This window comes from Callionymus lyra, chromosome 4, assembly GCF_982586985.1.
Source record: "Callionymus lyra chromosome 4, fCalLyr1.hap1.1, whole genome shotgun sequence".
Classification (NCBI taxonomy): Eukaryota; Metazoa; Chordata; class Actinopteri; order Syngnathiformes; family Callionymidae; genus Callionymus; species Callionymus lyra.
In genome coordinates this window covers 18,077,319-18,101,344 of record NC_141821.1, presented here as the reverse complement: position 1 = coordinate 18,101,344, position 24,026 = coordinate 18,077,319, and the positions used below count along the sequence as shown (strand labels likewise).

General features: G+C 39.0%; 2 protein-coding genes across 2 annotated transcripts; one reads left to right on the top strand and one right to left on the bottom strand.

Annotated features, from left to right (window-relative positions):
- The first annotated feature begins 1,305 nt into the window (after window positions 1-1,305).
- foxh1 (forkhead box H1) lies at window positions 1,306-4,808 on the top strand. The gene is made up of 3 exons (XM_087788095.1): window positions 1,306-1,695; window positions 2,972-3,076; window positions 3,867-4,808. The coding sequence occupies exons 1-3, from the start codon at window positions 1,306-1,308 to the stop codon at window positions 4,806-4,808; spliced, it is 1,437 nt and encodes a 478-aa protein (XP_087644221.1).
- A 2,959-nt stretch (window positions 4,809-7,767) lies between these two features.
- oplah (5-oxoprolinase, ATP-hydrolysing) lies at window positions 7,768-23,837 on the bottom strand. Its single transcript, XM_087789022.1, has 28 exons — window positions 23,372-23,837; window positions 21,692-21,890; window positions 21,358-21,549; window positions 21,035-21,149; window positions 19,920-20,043; window positions 19,272-19,467; window positions 18,648-18,813; window positions 17,970-18,108; window positions 17,229-17,296; window positions 16,137-16,312; window positions 15,693-15,824; window positions 14,534-14,646; window positions 14,294-14,464; window positions 13,760-13,897; window positions 13,543-13,681; window positions 13,355-13,467; window positions 12,575-12,726; window positions 12,331-12,491; window positions 12,173-12,274; window positions 11,934-12,108; window positions 10,932-11,116; window positions 10,711-10,857; window positions 9,908-10,042; window positions 8,911-9,060; window positions 8,684-8,841; window positions 8,468-8,628; window positions 8,301-8,398; window positions 7,768-8,241 (listed from the first exon to the last, which is right to left on the bottom strand). Exons 2-28 carry the CDS (start codon window positions 21,860-21,862, stop codon window positions 8,092-8,094), a joined length of 3,927 nt encoding a protein of 1,308 aa, XP_087645148.1. The 5' UTR covers window positions 21,863-21,890; window positions 23,372-23,837; the 3' UTR covers window positions 7,768-8,091.
- Window positions 23,838-24,026: the final 189 nt, after the last annotated feature.

Below are 24,026 nucleotides of genomic sequence, written 5' to 3'. Positions count from 1 at the left end.
AAATGTTTGGCCCCATTGCGTAATGTGTATTTATGATATACACTAATGTTTATTTCACTTCTTTTTTGCTACTGTTATACTTAATATATGAAGGGTTATCATTAAAACAAAATCGACTTTGAAAAGAAACTTGTTGATTCTTGCTGTGAATTCCAGCTTGTTTCAATGTCGGGTGTGAACTGTCCACGCATCCACGTCACTTCACAGCTCGTCAGAGTCCGGCCATCCTCACATGGTTTTGAATAACACCCCCGCCCCCGCGTCCTCACATGCAAAACAGCTGCTTGTTTTTCGGGGAAGGGAGATGTCTCCACTTGCCAATGGGGTTCCTTCTAATCCAACTTGTTTTCACTGTCTAACTGGGAAGCAAGGGTTTGCACATTAGCACTACGTTAATGTGGACAAAAGACGAACATTCCCGAAACCCGAGTGAATGGAGCCCGCGGAGACCCCCCGCTGGGGAGTCGACAACCCCCAACTGCTGCGCGGATTCTCATCCGAGATTGATAAAATATGATTGTTTGCGACCACGGGACCGGTAAATTGAAATAAATAAATAATGGAGCAAAGACCACAACTTAACTAAATTGGACGAGGCAAAACTATTTATTTCATAATATTCAAAGCGTTTATTGTCAAAGGTACTACGTACCATGAAATTCTTACTTTGTACCCCCAACAAAAGTGCACAGGACAAATAAACATATATATATATAAATACATATGTATATAAATAACTCTATATACATTTGAAATAATAAAAATCTAAAAAAAAACAAGCAACACAAGTACAAGTAGTGCAAGATGTATAATATCAATAATTTAACTTAAATGTGTTGTTAAATATGAAGTGTGTAGCTTAGTTTGTGTTGAATTAATAATGAATTATTTTGGCATCAATTCCCGTTTAGATTGAAATACACATTTTTAAGTCTAATGTTTATTCCTGATCAGATATTGTTGATTGTAGAAGTGACCCCCCCTTCACCTCTGACCCCCGTGAGTATCATGAGAACATATATAAAGACAGTTTAATTTCCCGCCCTCTTCTGTGCATCACGACGACACTTCTTCTTCTTCTTCCCAGGGGCCCCCTGAGAGTTTCTGGCCCCTGGTGCGCCTCTCAGATGACGGCTCGTCCTCACGCCGATGACGCAGCGGGATTTACATGAAACTGTGACTTGTTTGCTCTTCAAATAGAGTCCGCCTGGAGCCAGCAGTCTGCCACAAGTTAAGGACCCCCTCTCCCCCCCCCTCCTCTCCACCGTCCGGACCCCCAGAACCATCATCATCATCATCATCAACATGACAAAACATTGGCCGGAGCTCCTGGCTCCGCCCGCGCTCGCTCACCTGGGCCACGACCCTCCACCTGGCTTCACTGCTCAGCCGGGCCACGGTGTGGGAAGGAGCTCCGCGTCCCAGCACTGGAACCCCCGCCCCGCTCAGATGGTCCCCCGGTACCTGACCTTTAAACCCGCGCTCATGGATAAACTCACGCCGCCGATCCAGGAGAACCAGTACCAGCAGGGGTCTAATACCCCGGACATGTGCGGGGATGACCGGGAGAAGAGTGGACCAGGAGCGGGGAAGAAGAAGAACTACCAGCGCTACCCCAAACCTCCATATTCGTACCTGGCTATGATCGCGATGGTGATCCAGAGGTCCCCCGAGAAGAAGCTCACTTTATCAGAGGTACTTTTTTTTTTTTTTAAATGTTTTGCATTTGCGTCCAAGTAGAATATAAATTTCAACTATTGACTATTAACTTTTTTTTAAAAATATAAATATATTGTTAATAAACTAGTTTTGTAATTAATTCTTAAATGGTTAAATAATGTTAAATCGATTTGATTTGGATTCTGAAGAGGAAATATCTTTAAAATTCTCTACAGTAACATATATATATATATATATATTTAAAGAAATCATTATTTATAAAGTTACTAAACCTGGAATGATGGAATATTCTTAGTCCTGGCATTTGTTATGAAGAATATAATGGTTGTGTGATTAAATTGAATTGCTGGGATATGTTTTTCCTTAATCAACTATAGTCTTACTTTAACTGTAAAGTGTCTTGATATAACTTTGTTATGATAAGACACTTTAAATAAAATTGAATTGAACCCCCCCAGTAAAAACCAGGCAGAGAATTTCAAGTGGGTTCACTCTAAGCTAAATGCTAACATGCTAGCTTTGACTGACTCTTGAACGTTTGGCCTTATGCTAAATAAAATGTAAAAAAAAAGTTACTATATAAGCTCTCAAAAGAACATCTGCACATTTTAAACTAAAATCTCTCTTGCACAAGTAGTAGCAGATGACTGGAAAAAACAGTTAAATTAATGATAAAGTGTATTAAGTCTGTGTGTTGGTAATGTTTATAAAATGTAATTTTATATCCAAGTTAAAATAATAACATACAACTAAATGAATACACAGTCAGCGAATCCATGTGAAAAAAACATGTATGTAGTGAGTTAGATTATCGTTGACTAGTAAGTGGTTTTCTTGAAACAATTAAAACTACCATTATTTTTTTATTTACTATCGTCTTAGGGATACGTAAAGAAATGCAAGGACTTGCAAGTGTAAATACAAATTGCAGGTAATAAGTTCTAATATATTCACCTAAACAAAGATGAGTCCCACATGAATGTAATTGCGATGGATCATTGGAGCGGTTTATCAAAATACAATCGTCTGAGCTGTTGACTCGACACAAAGCAGCCGCGGCTCGGTGACACTTGCCTGCCAGCCTGCCGTTCTCAGTTTGTTGAGATAAGCAATGAAACCAGACACTGATCCATATCAGGGAGGTGATAAGAGATACAGTAAAGGGTCGCGGCGCGCCAAAAAAAATGTGCCTTTACGGTTTTCCTTTGACTCGTTATAATGTGTAACTTCAGGAACAAGTTTACAGGTCATGTGACTTTAAGAACTTAAGTGAGTTATTTCCATGTTACAGATCCTGAAGGAGATCAGCACACTGTTCCCGTTCTTCGAAGGAAACTACAAGGGCTGGAGGGATTCTGTGCGTCACAACCTCTCATCCTACAACTGCTTCGTGAAGGTTTGTATAAATGTTTATTTACGCCTTCATCTGTGCATGAAACATCCCGATGAATTTGATCAACATACTTGTTAGAAGAATCAATATATAGAAGTAAATTAGTGCCAAATTGTCTTTTTTTTAGGGCATTTAATACATTTTTTGTATAATTACATCAATATTTTGTATATAGGAATGTTGAATATGTTTTATAATAAAGTCTTGAATTGAATATCTGTATATAGAAAGCTTGTTATGCTTGAATAATAGCAACACCAGACAATACAACAAATATATTGAATTTAAAAGGCTTAATTTTTTTTTTTTAATTAAGATAATATCTTTATAAATTTTTGGGATAAGAATAAACTCAAACAAAAAAGTTCAATCTTATTAATTAAATTATTCAATAAAAACTCATGAAATATAATTAAATGCTTAAAAAACAAAACAATATTTCAATGAAACAATTCCAACTGGCAGTTATTGAATATTCTAGTGGCAATGTTTTACCTCCATACCAAGAGAGTTTTGTCTTATTTAATCAATTGATCACCTCAGAAAATTATGATCCAGAGATGCTGACTTGAAAGAAATGTCTCCAAAAAATATCCATGTGTGGTTTTGAGATATTTAAATAAAATGTTGAGGATTTAAACGACATGTATTTCATCAGATATCCAACCTGGAAACCTCCAGCTAGTTTAAAAGCCTTTGTTACGTTAACGTGGACCAGAATCCTGTTCAACAAGGTTTTCTTGCCAAATATTCATGAACCCCCAACACCCTCCCCCCCCCCCCCCCCCCGCAGGTGTTGAAGGACCCCGGGAAGCCTCAGGGCAAGGGCAACTTCTGGGCCGTGGAGCTGAGCCGGGTTCCTCTGGAGCTCCTCAAGAGGCAGAACACGGCCGTGTCCCGGCAGGACGAGACCATCTTCGCTCAGGACCTGGCTCCGTACATCCTGCACGGACACAAGCCGGAGTCGGATCCGTCTCCGGACCACGTGACCAACCTCCCCCCCATGAGAGACCTCTCCCAGCCGCAGGAGGATCTTTTCCGACCCAAGCTGGACTCTTCTTTCGCCATCGATTCTCTGCTGCACAGCCTCCGTCCCTCCAGCGCCTCCGGAGACGTGGACATCAGGGACTGCTGGCGCGAGGTCGAGCACGTGTCGCCGCCTCGCCCTCGCTACGCCTCGTCTGCTCGGAGCGCCTCTGCCAGCTCCGCCAGTCCGGCCTCCACGCCGTCGTCGTCTTCTGACGAGGAGTGGAAAGCTACGTCGTACTCTGGGAAGCGGGTGACATCAGAAACGGGGCCGGGCGGCTACAACAGCGACCTCAGACAACCCGCCCACAAATCTGCTCGGAGGGAGACGGCGGCGGCGCCCCCCTGGGAGCTGCCCACCTCCTATGCCAAATACGCCCCACCAAATGCCGTGGCGCCACCTAGCATGAGGTTCAACAGCAGCGCGCTGATGCCTCTGCACGGGGGAATTCCTATGTACAGTTACGGGTCCTCCCCGGTGACCCCGGGTCACTTCCTAAGTCAGGCCTACTGGCCCATCTTGCCCAGCGGGCGCGTGTCGGTGCAAGCTCCGCCCCTCATCATGGACCTGGACAACATGCTGCAGTCGGTGCCTCCCAACAAAAGTGTCTTTGATGTCTTCATGACATCCAATCAGAATCACCATCAGCCTCCCAGTCAGTACACGTTTCAGAGCGGGGCTCCTCTAAACCGGTACCCCCAATACTGAGCCTCTTTATTCATGGACCTACGACAACAACAATCTACCTCAGTCCACTCTGCAGAATAAAGAGTACCTCGGCTTTTAATTGCACTGCTTTACAAATGTCGTCTTTTGGATGGAAATTAATCACTTCTGGATTCCTTTAGAAACAACTCTGGTTTCTCCAGAACGATTCTTCAGTCTGAGAGTCTTTAAGGTGCAATTCTGTTATGTTACCTCCTTTTTTCAGGGACTTGATTCTTGCACTGAAGAATAATTGCACTCAATCAAATTCATACTTGAATTGAAAACCATTATGAATGTTTTACTCGACCCGAGATGTGAATGTATTGTCTTTTTTCTTCTTTTTTTTTTAAAATACTTTGTACATTTGTTGAAATCCACTGCCACTGCTGAACAGGGAATGTAAATAAATAGTTTATTTTAACAGTAGTGATTCCTGATTATTTAAAAATTCCCGTTAACGACTATCTCGTGGGAAGAAACGTATTATGCGTGTGTTTGTGTCTCAAAACTAGTCTAAACTATGAGGAAAACATTTTTTGAAAATCAACATGAAGTCGACTGATCTCAGTGAAGGTATAAATACATGTATATATAAAAGTTTAATTAGTGTATTTTATAAAAAATAATTAAAGCATGATACAATTATATTTTGTATTCAATAATTTAAAGAAAATGCTTTGACTTTAATAACATCTGTTTTCTAATGTTTCAAAACAAAGTTCATAATTTGCTTTAATGTATTTAACATGTAGTTTAAATTTTGTTTTTTTTAATCTTTGAAAAAAATCCTTAAACAACAAAACACGTTTTTACATTGTAAATAGTATTATATTCTAACATAATAAAATACAACTTAAAACAATTAACATTCATTATTTAAATGTAGATTATTATTTTAAATTATATAACTTAGCTAAGTTTCATAAAACATTTGTTTTTCATGGTACAAAATAAAAATCAGATAAAAATGTATTTAACTAAAAATACAAAAAGTGCTACAACAAAAAATGAAATAAATCCGTATAAAATATTAAAGATAATTAAATCTAGGAAAAAGAAAATAAGAATAGGAAAACAATTAAGATAAATAGTCGAGTACAAAATTACTTAAAAAAAACATTCCATTATTTTTATTCAAACATTTTTAATTCACCTTCTATACTTGATAAAAAAAAAAAACACTTTTACTATTACCTTAACCATAAGCCTAACTTGATCTAAAAGCATAATCTTTGGCCTCACCTTAAAACAAACATTAACAACTAATAATTATATACACTTGGGAAATTTTGGTGTATTTCACAACACCCTGGCACCACGCTGAGACAGAGACTTATAAACTGATCATCTTTGATCACTTTACACACATGAACACACACACACACATGAATGATCCTCCAGCTGTTTACCTCCTGCTGCTCACTATCTTTTTATCAGTCGCCCTCGCATGCCTGCACTGCCTCACCTTCCTTCCTCCCATCATTCCTTCAACGGAGGAGGGGACAACCTATGCATACCCCCCCTCAACATAAACAGCCTCACAGCGACAAGGACACACTCAACAATTGACATGATGGCTGCTTACATATGTAAACACACACCTCTGACACACTGGTGGAGACAAACTCACTCACAGGGCTCAAGTTTAAAGTCTAATGTTTAAATGCTAATCATGAGTTGAAACAGATTTTTGATAAACGTTTTTCAGTTTAAGGAAGTTTAACTTTTTTGAGCAGCTTCTACCTCAAACAGCAAAATCGATAACAAGATGTTAATTTAATAAAATAAGGGGAAGATAATTATATAGATAAAAATTACAACAAACATTACGTGTATTTATTGCATTAAAAAAATATGACATTAAAGTATTTTTCTAAAAAACAATGTATTTGAATAAGAATGTTAAACAATAGTAATGAATAATAAAAACTAATACAAAATGAAATATTTATTATAGAACTACGTGTGACTCCGGGCTTCCTGACCATATAGACCAAAGTTTAAAAAATTAATTTCTGTTTTGCGCATAATTCTTTCCAGATTCATAACCTTGTTCTCTCACAACTCATGACAGGCTGTAAAACATGTGATTAGATCTTTAATCCAATCATTTCTAAACTGAAAGGGGGAATTTCTGTTAAAAAAAAGGATAAAATAATGTCACTTTAAAAAAAAAAAATATACAGTTTAATATTCCAATTCCAATGATTCAATAAGTTAATATCACGACGGTACGGAGGAGTATTAGGTCGACTAAAATCATTTCTATTTTATTTTTTTAATTATTTTAATTTTAATTAACATTTAAGTCGTATAAAATATATTTTTTTAAAGAATAAAGTCGTACAAAATACTTTATTACGATGCTAATGTCGTACGAAATACCTTATTAAGATGTTAATCTTGTAAAAAAAAGTATTTTATACAGCTTTAAAGTCGTACAAAATACTTTATTACGAGATTAATGTTGTACAAAAAACTTTATTAGGAGACTAAAGTCGTAAATAATACTTTGTTAGGAGATTGAAGTCGTAGGAAAACACTTAATTATAAGTATTTGGGCCACTCAAAAAATTACGTTGTATCAAAGACCATTCACGCACACATTCCAATCAGTTCCAATCCACCTCCGTATGTTTTCGGACTGTGGGAGGAAACTGGAGTGCCCAGCGTAACTCCACAGAACAAACAAACTCCACACAGACTCCCTCCTGACCTGGATGCGAACCAGCAACCTTCTTGCTGTGAGGCGATCATGCTAACTATTGCGCCACAATGCTTGAAAAACAGCAACATTTCAATGAATAAATTCAAACTTATTCCATTTTCTGATGGCTCTGTTATATTTCCATTGATGCGAGAAGACGGAGCATTTAGGTATTAATAAGTATTAATGACATTTAAATAAAGATTTACAATGAATCAAACACTTTTCAATCATTTGTGTTATTTTAATTTATTAGAATTAACTGCTGGACAAAATAATTTCTCTATCCATCTAAAAAAATCTATCTATCCATCCATCTATTACAGTTCAGACACGTTTTAGTTCTCCAAGACAAATCTATTTAAAAAAGAGGAAAATGGTTTACACAGTTTAACAGATAAAATAAAGGCTTAAATGTTCTTCAACTTTTTGTTAAATGATCCTAAAGTGAACAATTATTTAGTTGTCAGTGGTCACGTTACAAGAGGATCCTCTAACAACTGAAGAGAACGTCGTTTATTTTAAATGTTTGACCAGGAATCTGAACTTTACGCTCCTACTTGAACAACTTCCCTGTCAAACTCCCTCCTGAGCCATCCGATACTCGTAGACGCTGCCTCTCTCCAGGTACGTCTCGTTCGGCCTCCTGCGTTTCGTGTGAGGAGTTTTTTTCTCGTCTTCTTCCCCGAAGCCTCCTCCTCCGGGCGTGTAGAGGCAGAACACGTCCTGTAGGGGGAGACATACGTCCATCAAAGATGTACCACCAGCCGCTCATAAATACATACTCCGGGCTGCAGGCTGACGCTGGTCTTTGCACCCAGATTGAGAACTCTGCCATCAGCCTTGTGCAGAAGGTTGAGTCCAGAGGAACCTCCATCACCGCCTGACACCAGAGAAAAAATGTCACATGATTATAAGCCTTAAAAAAAAAAAAAATCCTACTTTAAATTACCATGGAGGCCATACGGTCGAGTGGATCTTCTCTCCGTCAGGACCGACAGAACCACCTCGTCTCTGAACAACAGCTTTCTAATCACACCTTCGCCGCCGCAGTGTTTCCCCAGACCTCCTGACCCGGGGCGCAGAGAAAACTGCTCAAGGACTACCGGGTATCTGCAGAAAGACAAGTGTTAGTGAGTGTCTGCGCGGCTCCAACATCACGACCCACCTTTTCTCCAGGATCTCCGGATCGGTGATGCGAGTGTTGGTCATGTGACTGTGCACTCCGCTCCTCCCGTCCCAGTTGGGTCCCGCCCCGGCGCCGCCCGCGACCGTCTCGTAGTAACCCACTTTGTCGCTGCCGAAGGAAACGTTGTTCATGCAGCCCTGATCACAAAAGCACAGACGCGTTCAGAGACCCGACGGTTCAGTCACTGATCCTGGATCTGCCTTCACCTGTGAGGCGGCGCAGACCTCGAAGGCCCGGAAAATGACATCGACGACCCTCTGAGACGTGAGGACGTTTCCTCCCACCACAGCTGCATTCTGGGACGGCTGCAGGATTGAACCGGCAGGAATGATGACTTTGATCGGTGCGAGACATCCCTGTGGACGAATCAAAGCCACATGTTGACTATAAATGTCCAGGATATTGACTGACGTTTCATTAATATCAGGGACATGTCGGAGACTTTTTCCAAAATCATAAAAAAAAATTGCAACGGTTTTAACGCAGGATTCTGAGGTTGAAGTTACACATTTTTGCAGGAGGTGCTTTGTTCACACGGTTCAATCCACTTTTAAATCATTTATTTTGAAGCCACACATTGTTGAACTTGCACATCTTGTACAACAAAATCTTTTCAGCTGTGACCCACGCAAACAGATTTTAAAGGTAGACCGACATTTAAGCTTTTGTTTTTTTAAATAATTAGAATTTAAGCTTTTGTTTTTTTTAATAATTTGAATTATATAGTATTTTTAAAAGGTCTTAAAATAGTTTTTCTTTTAGACCTTAACGTTTATAACGACGTTAAAATAAATAAAGTATTGAGATGTTTAGGCCAGTAAAGACATTTTAAGGGCTTAAATTAAATGATACATTTTTATCTTTTAAAGATATTCCTTCATTGGTCCCTCATAGGAAAAAATTGTGTCTAAAAAAAGTTGACAATAGGAATAATAAATGATTACAAAACAAACGACCAATAGAACAACAGTCGTATTGTAAAATATGACAGTAGAAGTGCGGGTTAAGAAAATTAAAAACACTAATTAAAACGCAACATTATGAATCAAAGCGGTAATACATTAGTATAAAAACTGTATTGCAACCTCACGTGTTAGTTGCAAAAATGTAACTCCAATGCATGGGTAAAAAAAACCCTCAAAATGTTACGTATTGTTGCTTTTTAAGACTCGGACAAGGATGCCCTGATTAAACCAGACAGACCTGATTGAGCGGGATGTCTTGTCCCACCATGCAGCGCAGGCAGTAGATGAGAGCCGAGAGCGTGATTGCTCTCGGAGCGTTGCAGTTCCCCCAGACTTCGGGTCCAGTCCCGGAGAAATCAAACACTGCACTGCCCTGAAATACACAGAGCAGTTTCTTAACGCCACTGTTTGTTACACGTGCAAATCTAGGAAGTAAAAGCATGTAAAAGAGGATAAAATATTTTACTTTTGTTAATGTCATGTAGAGGCGAACATATAGATAACGTAAAATTAATTTAGAGTAAATATTTAAACAGGGTGTTGAGTATCAGCAATAAATTATAATTATAAATGTAAGTAAGTAAGTAATTTATATTTGTAAAGTGCCATGTATAAACAAATGTGTGAATAAATGTTAAAATATCGTAATAAAAAATATATTTTAAATACATTTATACTTTATTTTATTTGTTCATTTCATTGTTTATGTATATCATTATTTCAATATTTATTTCATGCATTTATACATTTTATTTTCATTAATTTCCTTTCTTCTTCTTTACGTCATTTATTTATTTTGACATTTGGCTGGCAGTATAAAAAATTTAACTGCAATGCAACATTACCTAAAGTATTTCTAATGGTTTTATTAACGTTCTCTTAAAATACAAGGTGCGGATCTTTCTCTACACACATTCTTTTCTTTTTTTAAAATAATATTAAAGTTTTTAATAAATACTTCTTAATAAAGGATAAATGATAAAACTAGATTGATGTTAATTTGTTACTTTCCACCGATGAACAGAGCCGATGAATACTCACTTCCTCCTCGTTGATCTGCACCTGAAGTCTGATCGGTGTCCCATCATCCATGAAATCCTCAGACTCCACCTCCAAACGGCCTTTCAGTTGCCGTTGACGACGGGCAAAGTCTCTGAGCATGTCTCTCACCGCCAGCTCAGCGTTACTCTGATGCAAAGAATCACTTCAAACTAGAGAAGAGTCTTAAAAAAACAACAACTTTCATTTCCAATCAAAGTTACCTGGATGTAACCCATGTACGCTTGAACCACCGCCAAACCATAGCCGTCAATCAACTCCCCCACCAGTTGGCTGCCTCTTCGATTGGCTGCCACCTGAGCGCGCAGGTCAGACAGGTTGTCATGGAGATTGCGAGTCCCGGAGGAGCCGGGGGACTTGGCCGGGGCCATCAGAGCCTCAGTGACAGCTGATGGGGTGAAAGAGACGGATCGACTAGTGTGCAGAGAAGATTGTTTTCTTTCTTTTCCCGTTTTTCAATCCCATTCATGGTATGAGTCTATCTGGCTACATGCAATGATGCAATTGCATTGCGATACTTTTGGAGCGAGTATATATTTGTAGTATTGTCGAGTACTTGACTCTGGTGTTACAGAATTTACAGACCACATGACTCTTGACAAAGTCGTATCTGCTTTCTGTTTTTTCGAAAACAAAATATGTGCAAACATCAGGTTTAAAACCTGCTAGAGTCGACTGTATCCTCTTGTCCTCAGTCATGGCCAGGATTTCACAGGATTTCATCGTTTCTTAAGTTGCGGAGGAAAATAACGCAATCTAGTGGCGGGAAGTTTCACTGCAACACACAAATGCTGTGAATATTTGTGGGTAATTTTATTTGGTACCTTATTGAAAGATAAACCATGAAATAACTATGACAAAAATAAAATGTGATTTGAAAGCAAAAAAAAGATGTATATACTGTGTATTTTTTTTTTTTTAAATATCTATAAATATCGATAGAGTGCTGTTGAATATAGATCAGGTATCATTTAAAAACTATTATTTCCATTTTCTCACAGCCCTAGTTGGCGTATTAGATTCTTTGATTTCCTCCCAAAGTTAGAAAATGAACCAAATTCAAGCATAAACTTGTCTTTAGATGTGAGGGCGGTTCTTTTCTAAACGTCCCCCATTACGACTCCCTACCTACGCAGTTGGGTTAGGCTTCAACCACCTGCGAAGCAGAGATGTTTTTTATTTGACTTCAATAGTTGTCTTCTTACCTTCTTCCTGGAAAACCCCAGCAGTGACGAGTTTGAACGAGATGAAAACAGCCCCCTCCTGTTGAAGCGAGGTGGAGTGGGGGGGCATTGACCCTGGAGTAATCCCCCCAATATCAGCGTGGTGCCCTCTGCTGGCCACGAAGAACACAGGCCTTTTCACGTCTTTTCTGAACACCTGAAGATGCATCAAAGGCTCAGAAACATGTTTTAAAGAAACGGGAGTTCTAGTTTAAACCCACGGGTGTGATGACGGTGAGGTCTGGGAGGTGGCTGCCGCCCGCACACGGATGGTTACTGAGAATCACGTCGCCCTTTTTTATTTCGTCACCCAGAGATCTTATCTGCAGACACACGAACCAAAGTGAAATCAAGGATTGAGATTTGACATCCTTCTCACCTGAAACTGGACTGTTTCCTGCATGGCTCCGAGGTGGACTGGGATGTGTGGAGCATTTGATACCAGTCCACCATCTGGTCCGAACACGGCACAGGAGAAGTCCAGACGCTCCTTGATATTAGTGGAAATGGATGTTCTCTGGAGGACTCGGCCCATCTGCTCTGGAAATGTTCAAATAAAGCCAAGTAAACCAACACAAATATTTTCCACGTAAGGCTTTCATCCTCCTGCATGTTCCTCAAACCTGCAATGCTCATGAATCGATGGGAGAAGATTGACAGCTGTATGGTGTCGAGCTCAGTGCCCAGAGCACAGTGAGGGTCAGAGCCCACTGTTATACAAACGTCGCCCCCCTCTGTCAGAACGGCCTCACAGCATGGCTCCACCAAGATGGTGCTGGGAGGAGAGAAATATTCTCAGCAACTGACTTAAAAACATACTCGGAGACTATAAACACCACATTCAAGTTAACTCATGTAAGTAAGGTTTGGGGGCCAATTCTGGCCCGCCAGGTCATTTTTTGTGGACTAATGTTGATATTGTGACGTAAAAAAGATGCTAGTGTTTGAGATGAGACTTACGATGAGAGAAAAAAACTGATGTAGCAAGAAAAGGAATTTGATGTGTTTTTTGAAGGGGAACAAACGTCCAGATCAGACTCGTTGCAATAGACTGTAGAATATAACATTTATCTGGCTCGCGACCATGACTAGTAAAATACTTAGCCCCTTTTGCAATTGAGTTTAACCAAGTAATAAAATGTCTCAGAAATGTGTAGCTATGAACCAAAGCGTTGGTGAAAAAAATCTGATAATTTAAAAACAATGTAACATGTTTCCAACCTTACAAACTAATACATTTACAGTAAAATTACATTATTTCCATCATTTCTAGTCTCTGGAATAAATTCCTCCCAGACTAACATGGACCACAACTTTAGTTATTGGGCACCACTGCTCCTAGATCTTAAGATCTCAATAGCACATGAAAAGCTGCAGTAATAAGAGTAACACTTTTAACATACCTGTTTTTGTCTATGATGACTGCGGGTCCAGAGATGCTTTGTCCGCTCAACAGTTCCTCCCACAGATACACGGCTGTATCCAGATATCCATCCTCATAATAGCATTTAGTCTTCTACTCAAATCAAGAAGATCATTTTCAAAGGAAACTGAGTTGCTGCTTGATTGAGAGTTACTATTCAGAACCTACCATGATGGGTTTAGTATCTCCAACATTCTTTTTTGATTTATACACCGATTTGATACCAGATTTACCGCAACCCCGCACCCTGATGTCGTCCACCATGATGGGTCTCTCTGGGATAGTGAAGCCAAACTCCTTCATGTATCTAAGAGAGACAATATTTTCTATTCATTTGCAAAAAAACTCAACTAAACATTGAACGCAAACCTGTCAATCGACTGACCTCTTGGTGAAGGCTAGACGAAAGTCGCCTGCTCGACATGTTTGGCTGGTACTCGGGTGACCAGCGGCTGTTACCATCAACGCACAATCTGTTCCTTTATAACGTAAGTGAAGGAAAACTTCGGTCTCAATCTGGCCACTGAGAAAGAGTAAGAATTTATTCAGGTTAGTCTTTACCAAATTATGGAATAAATACCACAACCACCACCTTTTGCTTCAAATCAACATTTCCAATACGTAAATGGAGAACAATGTGGATTTAAAAAATGTCTGCTTTGAAAATATATGTAATAATAATATAATATAATAAATAATATAATGAAGTAACTCTAATTTTCTCAGAGCTGAGCGCACTTAATGTTGTGATTACCCATTTACAGAAGACAATTTTGTTAAATTCATCGAATATCTATAATTGTTTTTATTAACCCCCTCAATCTCTGACTTTAGAGTCAGCCTACCAGTTTCCTTTGAACTTGCAGGATTTGAAAAGTGTAATCCATTTATGTCACAGCTTTTCTCCGAGGTGCCTCACCTGCTGAATCCACGAGCACAAAGAGTGTCAAGGCAGCGTTTGGAGAGTTGATCAATTCTGCGGTCAAGTTCTCCGAAACTATTCAGCTCATACTGCAGAGAAGAGGGCTCCTGCACCTCTTCTACCACGTCTGCTAGAGCCATGCCGTATGCAGACAACACGCCGCTGTACCTGAAAACCAAACAAGTACGTACATGACAAGATACAGTGTTTAGTTCTGATACTAAGGTTAAAGCTTACTTGTGTATGAAGACGCTCTTCATGCCCAGAGCTCGGGCAATAGCACAGGCATGCTGCCCACCAGCACCACCAAAACAGGCCAACACATGCTGAGATGTGTCATGACCTTTAGCCTGAAAGGTCATATATGTTAGGTTAGGTTAGGTTAGGTAAGGTATAACTTTATTGATCCCTCAAGAGGTCTCCTTCGGGAAATTCCTTGTGTTAAGAGTGAAAACCAAGTTAGGTACATACACATACTGTATACTAGGCCAGTCTGTCAAACTGAGCTTGAGAAACCTGGGTGTTGTATTTGATAAAGACATGTCTCTAGTTCAACACTGCAGAAAACTGACCAGAAACCGTTTCCTTCAACTGAGAAAAATCTCTAAATTTAGGAAAATGATGTCACAACATGATCTGGAGCTTATAATCCATGCGTTTGTGTCTTCTCTTTAGACTATCAGTTTAGTTGACGTGTCTAAACAAGAAGGAGCTGTCTCACCTGCTGTTAAAACAAAAATCTGCAGCGAGTATTCTGACTCGCTCTAGTAGAAGAACTCACATTTCCCTGATCCTTAAAACTCTTCACTGGCTGCCAGTTTCTTTCAGGATCAATATTAAAATCCTGGTTCTTACTTTCAGATCTATTCATGGTCAGGCTCCTCCTTACATCAGTGATCTGATCCAGACTTACACCCCAGCTCGGGCTCTTAGGTCTGTGGATCAGAATCTTCTAATGGTTCCTGAACATGCTTCTGGTCCAGAAGAGGGAAATCCTTCCAGACTGTTGCTCCTAAGCTTTGGAACGATCTTCCTCTCTCTCTGTGTTTGATGGATCTACTGACTCCTTCAAGAAACATCTTAAGACATTTTTATTTGTGCAGGATTTCCCCTGATGTTCTGGGACTCCTGTGTTTGTCTTATGTGTCTTTGCCTTTTATAGTATATAATTTAACTGTGTATTGTTTTTGATTGTTAAAGCACTTTGTGACCCTGGTCTAGAAAGGCGCTTTACAAATGAACCTTTACTATACACACACACACACACACACACACACACACACACACACACACACACACACACACACACACACACACACACACACACACACACACACACACACACACACACACACACACACACACACACACACACACACGGACACTTGACAGTCACCTGGGTCAGAGCTCTTATTGGGCGACACATCGCCTCATTTGCCACACGGATGAATCCCATGGCGACCTCTTCCACACTCATCTTTGATCGGCTGCTCGGCAAACTGCTGTTGTTTGAGTGCTGGGTCTCAATCTGACAACGTAAAAAACAAGACAACTTAATGAATTCTACTGAAATAGTATTTAGTAACAGTAAATAGTATGTCTTTTGATATGATAAATCTAAGATACCTTTAATTGGTTAGTTATTTAGCAATTAGATTATGTGTGATGAAAATGTTATGTTCCTGTTAAAATAAACAATATTTTAAAAGCCATAAAAATGTCAAAATATATTGATAAAATAAACAGAGAGCAATAACATTGTGTTTATAAATACAACGTTGTTAAGTAACAATGTTAATTGAGTTCAAGTAGAGAGACTTATTGAAAGATTTAGCAGCACCTGTGCTTGGTTGGAAAACAGGAAGTGGTTGATCTCCTCTGTCAGTTTCTGGAAGTGTTTTGTGGTCTCTTCCAGTGACAAAGGTTCATTCTCTCCAAGACCAAAGATCTTTGGGAAGAATGAAGGAAGTAGTCGACCCAGAGCCAAGTTGGCATCCGTCACAGTCAGAGGACCACCTAAGGGAAATCACACACAGAAATGAAACCCTCGTTCTCAACGATTTCTAAAATGTCAGCATGTTAGTTTGTATAAAAGCTTAACTATCTTCTATAACAGTGTGACAAAGATTTAGGTGCCACTGTCGATGTCAAGTGAGAAAAAATACTGGTCCTTTCACGACAATTTACATTTTTCATCTTAGGATAAAGGAAGAAAATCTGTCTTTGATGAACAACGTAAAAACTCAGATGAACAAAAACTTTTATGATGACTAAGCTCAGCTGAGAGAGTAGTGGGACGACAGACAAATAAGATACTTTAGAAAATGAATTAAATTGATGAGATAGAGAACTAAATCTTATATATCTGACATATCTGTGTGTGAGTGAGTGAAGTAACTCACAACTGTCACTCATCTTAAATACGCAATCAAACGGTGAGTTGAAGCTATCAGCAATAAAGATAAGCTCCTGTGATAAGATCTTAGATTAGCTACTACTGCTGTTAATGAGTTATATGTCCAACTTGACATTGACATTTCTCCTGTTTTAATTCCTCAATTATTTATTTATTCACTTATATAATATTTTAGACTTCATCTTTTTGATCAAAACTTTTCTTTTTTTAAATAATTACCAGTAATTAATTAATTATACCTTAAAACAAAAACATTCTTTGAAAAGTGTATTAGGAGAATTTGGGTTCACTATAAATGATCCCCAACATACCAAGAGACAGAGCTACTCAAATTGTTTTTGTTAGTCACACATGTTAGACTCTTCATCACAGCAGGATCAAACATGAGAGCATACATCACATTCTGAAATATGTTTGTTAATGTCCAGATTCAGCGGATTACCATGGTTGTGTATTAAGCATTTGTAGATTAGGGTTCAACAATAACCATAAGGAAAAACAGTCAATGTCAGCTACCTTTTCTGTAGCAGGCTGGGCCAGGATGTGCTCCTGCAGACTCGGGACCAACCACGAACATCCCTGACCTGTAACACCAGAAGAAAAGTCATGATCAGGACAATGATAGCTCAAAATCAACCACCTGAGAAATACTAGACCAACAAGATTACAAGAAAAATGATCAGAACTTATGCTTTCAGTTTTTATTGACTTTTCTTAACCCATGTGTTATCTCAGGGTCAAGGTGAACCGGAGGCCCGAAAACAAATGCGTTCGTGGTATCCCTTGTGTCGTCTCTGGGTCAAGGTGAACGACCTCAGCCACTGCATATGTATTTCTGGAAGCCAGGGAGGTCCTTCACTTTTGACACAGAGACCCTGACATAACACAAGGGTTTACAATTTAATGTTATGATGCAGGGCCATGATAGGCCTCAACATGTGTGGGTTAGAAACAGTTGATAGTTGATAAAAATGTAATAATTAATTGCAAAACGGATCCTGTAAGAGTAAACAGACATGTGATCCGGATTATGTCTTTAAATATTTAAATCAATAAACCATAAATCATCTCTGTTTATTCCATATAGTGTATTTACATATTAGCACTAACATGTTTTTTGGGGGGATTACAGTATTTGACCAGGATTACAATGATTATTTGTTGTTTGGTTGTTCTAGGTGTGATTGTGACTTTGCATTTCCAGGGGGATATATTGTAATGTTAAACCTCTGTGAGAAGTTACGACAATATTTGTACCTGAAGAAGAGTCGTGAGCCGCCTCCTGCAGCCACAGTGTTGATGTCCAACTGTGGCGCCTGCAGCGTGACTCCTGCCGTTGTGGCCTCAAACACGTGTTCATACTGACCAGCATATCGACTCACATCAGTTGAAGTTCCTGGAGAAACACACGAGAGACATATGGACATCAGATATGGTCGAAACTAAATAAAATGGTCAATATTGTGTTATTGGTTGCTAAAAATTAATGTAAAAAGCAAAGCAGCATGGTCCACTAACATTTATCATCATTTTAATATTGTCCTGAATTTTTTGTATAGCTAGTTTCCTCTAGTGATGTGCTGAAGAAGCTTCATGAAACAGTGCCATGTTGTTTAGAGGTCAGTAGGTGGCGCCATCGGTTAAAAAATGATGTGACGTTCCATTAGAATAGTTGTTCAAAACGAAGTAAAATAGTGAAGAGAGACCGCCATCTAGTGGACTCTGAAAATATTGACACTGCTTTATGAAGCTTCATCAGAACATCACTTGTTTCCTCTGACCAGTTATGTTTCAGAAACGTTGTTTAGTTTTAGGCAACGCCAACTAAAAATATCTAACGCAGATTCATTGGTTCCGTTTTTCTATTGACACAAAAAACCCACATGGTGCTTACAACACTGGCTATAAAGGTTGTTGATGATTGATTCCACTCACCTCCCATATCAAAGCCAATCACAGGTTTCTTCTCAGTCTGACTGTAAGATGTGATGGCGTATCCCACCACCCCTCCTGCTGGACCTGACAGGACTGCCCGAGACCCATAGAACTGCTCCATAGGAGTCAGCCCGCCATCTGACTGCATAAACAGAACGTCCACATCCTAAAGAGAAAGGACAACAATGTATCATATTGATGTTCTGGTGGTTCTTTTATGTGAATATTGTTTTTGTATTTATTACATTTCATTAAAATAAGCAACATTTATATATAAAACACAGAAATTATATATATATAGATATATAGAATATGTTTATATATATATATATATATATATATATAGTTATTTTGCCGCTGATAATGTATCTGATTTCATGCTTTGTAACATGTTCTTATTTCCCCAGAAAAAAAGGAAATATTCTGGTTATTTTAGAGCAAATTACATAAAGAGAGTATTATAATATTTGAACTACATTCTTGCAAAGATAGGTCTGTAAAAAAAACACTTTTGATTTAGGTTCCACTTGCAAATCATATCAGTTATGTCAGTATCAATAAAACCAGTACTTTAATTAAAATAATTTAACCATTACAGGAAAAAAAGTATTTAATTCTCAGTACCTTCAGACAGCCTTTGAACCCAGAAGTAAATCCCTTTAAATACTGATGAATCTTAGGCGTGAGGTACGCATCGGCACACACGGTATAACCCCGAGGTACAGCCCGAACCATGGGCATGACCTCGCTCGACAAGGACACCTGTGTGAAGCCCAGGCGACGGGCCAGTTCTCCCACAGCTTTTTCATGATCAGACCATCTGAAAAAATGGACAAAAGTTATTCACAAACCACAACAAATAGCAAGTCAGTCTGTGGGTAAATACAGATTATGGTGTAGATTTGAATATGAGCCTAAGGCACCAAATACATTTAAAAAGAAAAAATAATTAAGTGCCCCCTCGAGGTAGTGATGGTTTGATGAAGCTTCATGAAGCAGTGTCATTATTTTTAGAGTCCACTACAACTGTTCTAATGAAACATCACATCATTTTTAAACTGATTTACCACCTACTGACCACTAAACAACATGACACTGTTTCATGAAGCTTCATCAGCAAATCACTAACTTAAGGTAATTAGCCAGTAAAAAGCCCACAGATTAGCTGCATCATCGTATAAGCCACAGGGTTCTTCACGTGTGGCTTATGGTGGATGAAATACGGTTCATAAAAGCCATTTGCAAAGAGGGAAAAGAGGTTGTGTGACTGACGTGTACGAGTGAAGCAGCAGAACTGCCAGACTGGTGATTCCACGAGACAAAACTCCTTTGAGGTCTTTCTCCACACAGGCCAAGTCCAGCTCCTTCCACACCTCAAGCTGATCCCCTGTACTTCCTACAGGAAATACAATTATGACACGAGTAAAACGTTTGTGTGCTTTTCAATATACAATTGTGAAATTTAAGATTTAAAATGTACAACATATTCATAATACCATTTAACTGTATGGTGCCGTTTCTTAATTGACATTTTTACGTGTTTAACTAGATCACATTTTCCATGAATATCCCGTTAATGTTTTCAAATTGTTGCAGGGAAGCAACAATCAGCATCAATAATTTCTTAATGCTCCCAGGTTGCGATGATAAAACTCAGAGAAAGAAACCCCATTTATACTTAATATGATGCTCATTTTGCGTTTTTTATTGTATGGAATTACTTTAAGATCTTGTTTGCTTAAATAAAATGGTTTGATGATCTTGTTGTACAGGAATTTTCTCTGCTCCTGTGATGTTTCTCTGGTGCTCCCTTCCCTGAGATTTAAACAACGATGGAAACTATAATTAAATAAATATAATCTTGTAAATTTAATATAATCTACATCTATTCTTTCACTACAGTTCTTTCGTTCTGATAAGAAGGAAGACAGTGGGGTAGGTTTTTTTTTTCCATCCATTTTCGACCATTTATTTCCCTTATGGGGGTTCCGGGGGGATGGAGCCTATCCCAGTTTCTTCGGGCGAGAGGCAGGGGACACACTGGACAGAACACCATTCACACACACTCATACCTACGGAAAATTTTCCAAGTTACCAATCAACCTCTTCACCTTTTCTGAATTTGGGAGTAAACCTGAGTGCCTGGAGTAAAATCCATGCAACTATTCATAAGTACCTTATTTCTATATTGAGAGGCCATAAAAATATAAGTGGATCAACTCTTGCCTTTTGAAATCTGTATCCAACTCCAAAATGTGTGGATGATTTTATTCCATGTTCAACAAGAGACCAAAACCCCAGAACAATAATATCCCAAACAGCAGAAAAAGGTCAGTTCTGCCAAATTCTACGCCCCCTTTAAGAATCAATATTTATTAAAATCCAACCTGTGACTATCTTTTCGGTGACTTCCTTTGGCAGCTTGCAGCCCTCTTGTTTAAGAACAACACGCTCGTCGACCTCTATGACCTCCTCGTACAGCACTTCAGGCATCAGCACCTCCTGTACGCAAACACACACAGCAGTTAGACAAACTAAATAATAAGCCTTGTTAAAACAGATGCCTAAATAAAAGAAGTACAACATCCTGGTGTGTCACATGTACTTCAGCTGACATATGTGTACAACTAGAGATTGTTTGCAGTCATGGTCAGGTCTAGTGATGTAATCCTGGGTCAAAGGTTTCAGCACACAAGGGTATATCACGGACCAGGTCGAACAGTTTGGGTCTGGCCTGGGTGCCGATGTGCAGCAAGTCCTTGAAGCCCTTCGTGACCAGCAGCGCCGTTCTCTCCCCCTCACGCTCCAGCAGAGCATTGGTCGCCACCGTCGTTCCCATTCTGATCCAGCCAATCAGAGCGGTGTCTATCGGATGCTCGCGCGGAAACGCCTTCCCGGATTCCTGCCAAAAGTAGCCGAGAAAGTTCTGTTTAATTTGAGACCACAATGGCGCATAAATCTGTACATGTTTTAGAATCAGGTCAAAATCTGAAGAAAACAAAACAACTAATAAACATCAGATTATAAGAAAACTCTTCAAATACCTCTTCCAGAACTCTTCGGATCCCCTCGGTGGGAGCGTCTTTGTAGTTCTGGGGGTCTCTGGACAGAAGCTTGAGGACTCTTTCCCGGCCGTCAGGCAGGCGGGCAAAGACGTCGGTGAAGGTGCCTCCACGGTCGATGGCAAAGTCGAATTTCCCGGATGTCTCCGCCATTGTGAAAAAAGAGAGATGCTGCAACCACCTGGGAACAAAGGGATGAGTCTTCTTTGTTTCTAGTCAAACACTTGAAGGAGAACTACACATGATACACATGTTGTGTTTGTCTAACTTATTATGGATCTGCCATCTCTCATCCTGGTGGAAGCGAATGAAAACTGACTTACTACACCAAGAGATTCTTGGTTAAATATTCAAAAAGAATTTCAAGGAAAGTTACAACATGATGTGTTGCAACAGAGCTGTGTGTGTCTCTGTTGACAAGTACATGTGTAACTTATTTCTCCTCAGTGTGACGATCCAGAGTACGATCATGGCCTGGCAAGGGAAGAAAATGAAGGATTCTGTGAGGACGATAATGAATGCGTCAGCTCTTTTAGTTCTTGTGTGTTGGCTCAGAATCCATTACCTCGACCTTTACTGTCTGTACCACCGTCATGATGGTCAGTAGTTAGAGACGATGAGCGTTTTTAAGTTTACCTATAAAACTAGTGCTATTTAAAAATGGTGCATTTGGAAAATTAATTTAGGACAAGTTTTTTCACACATCACCTGCAAAAAGAAAATGGCACAAGAGCATATTCTTTACATCTGTGTCACTTTTTAGAGTTTCTTTTAATTCTTTTAAGATATAATGCATGTATTTATTTCAAATACCTTTTTTGTCCTATCATACGATGTCCTCAATTTAAGTTCCATTGGAGATTAACAGGCGTTGGTCTAATGTTTGACATTATAAAGATACATTTCATGACACTTGACTAGCTGATATAGCAAGTGTACCATTAAAAACTTCTGCCACTAAACATCATGTTAAAAAACTTATAAACTCCAAAAATGAGAAAAATAAATCATATATAATTTTGTGGGAACTACTTGAGACCTTTGCTACTGCTGCAGATGTAAGCATGGCAGGGAGCTCCATATAAAACTGAAGTAAAAGCAATCTTTATTTTAAATTCATTTACAATATACTCATTCAAAAAAAAACATATAATTGAAGGGATTTCAATACATTAATACATTCATTTAATAACTATTTTTGACGCCAATTCTATACAGGACTTTCTAGACTCCGCCTTTAAAAAAACAAAGAATAAAAACATTTTAGCTACATTTTGACAATCTCAAAACTCCATTAAATAGACTATGAACTTATGAATGCATATCAACATCGATAACTATAAGATGGTTGAGTCTGACAGTAATAATATAGTATTTTACAGAACATTGTTGCTTCCTCCTCGTTGTAAAGCACATCTGCACCAGAATGATGCAACCCTTCGCAGGTGTCAGGTGGATGAAAACTTGCAGGGTTTTTTTTCACAACTTACATGAACATTTCTCACGATTCTTCAGCAGACAAACCATCTCATGTGTTCAGACGTCACTAAAGTCAGGTGGCAGAGTCTGTTCCAGCCACTCATTGTTCGTGTTCAACAAAGAGAGACGAGGGACGGAATACAAGCAGATTCACACACAAAAAAGGATTAGGTTCGTGCTCACCTGTCGACAGTTGTGTCCTCGATCTGTTTCTTCGCAGAAATACCTTCGAATATTTCAGGAGTAGATTCTTGACTCAGACTTCACTGCGAGCTTACGTTAACTCCGCCTCTCCTGCACTTGACTGACACTCCAGACTCGCTTCTTAAACCGGCAGAGTCTCGTTGAATCCATGATGGGAAGAATGTATTGTAAGATGTATCCATCGTTAGCAACGAAACAGTTAAAGTTAAAATCTTTGCTTTCGTGTGTACGTGGACTGACAAGATAAGTTTATAATTAGCGCTTGAAGCGAGGAGGCGCATGCGCAATCCATCCAACCAGCCGCGTGACGTCAGACATGGCGCGTTAAAAGTGGAAAATTTATGTTCTTATTATTTTTCTTTTTTTTTAATTAAGTTTTCAATACGACAAAACGGTTCATTCGTCATCATTCATCTTGTGGAAATAAATTCAAATAATATTATTCATTTAGATTTACGTACTTTTTTCGACACCAATATTAAAACAAATCAAGACCTATATAATAATTTCATTTTAATGGAAACGTTTACCGTAGGAAAAAACTTAAAAGTAATCACTTTGTACTGTCATTGCATCACTCGGCTGGTATATTTATTCACAAAGATGTCACCGAGGGTCTTCTGCTCTTTGGGAA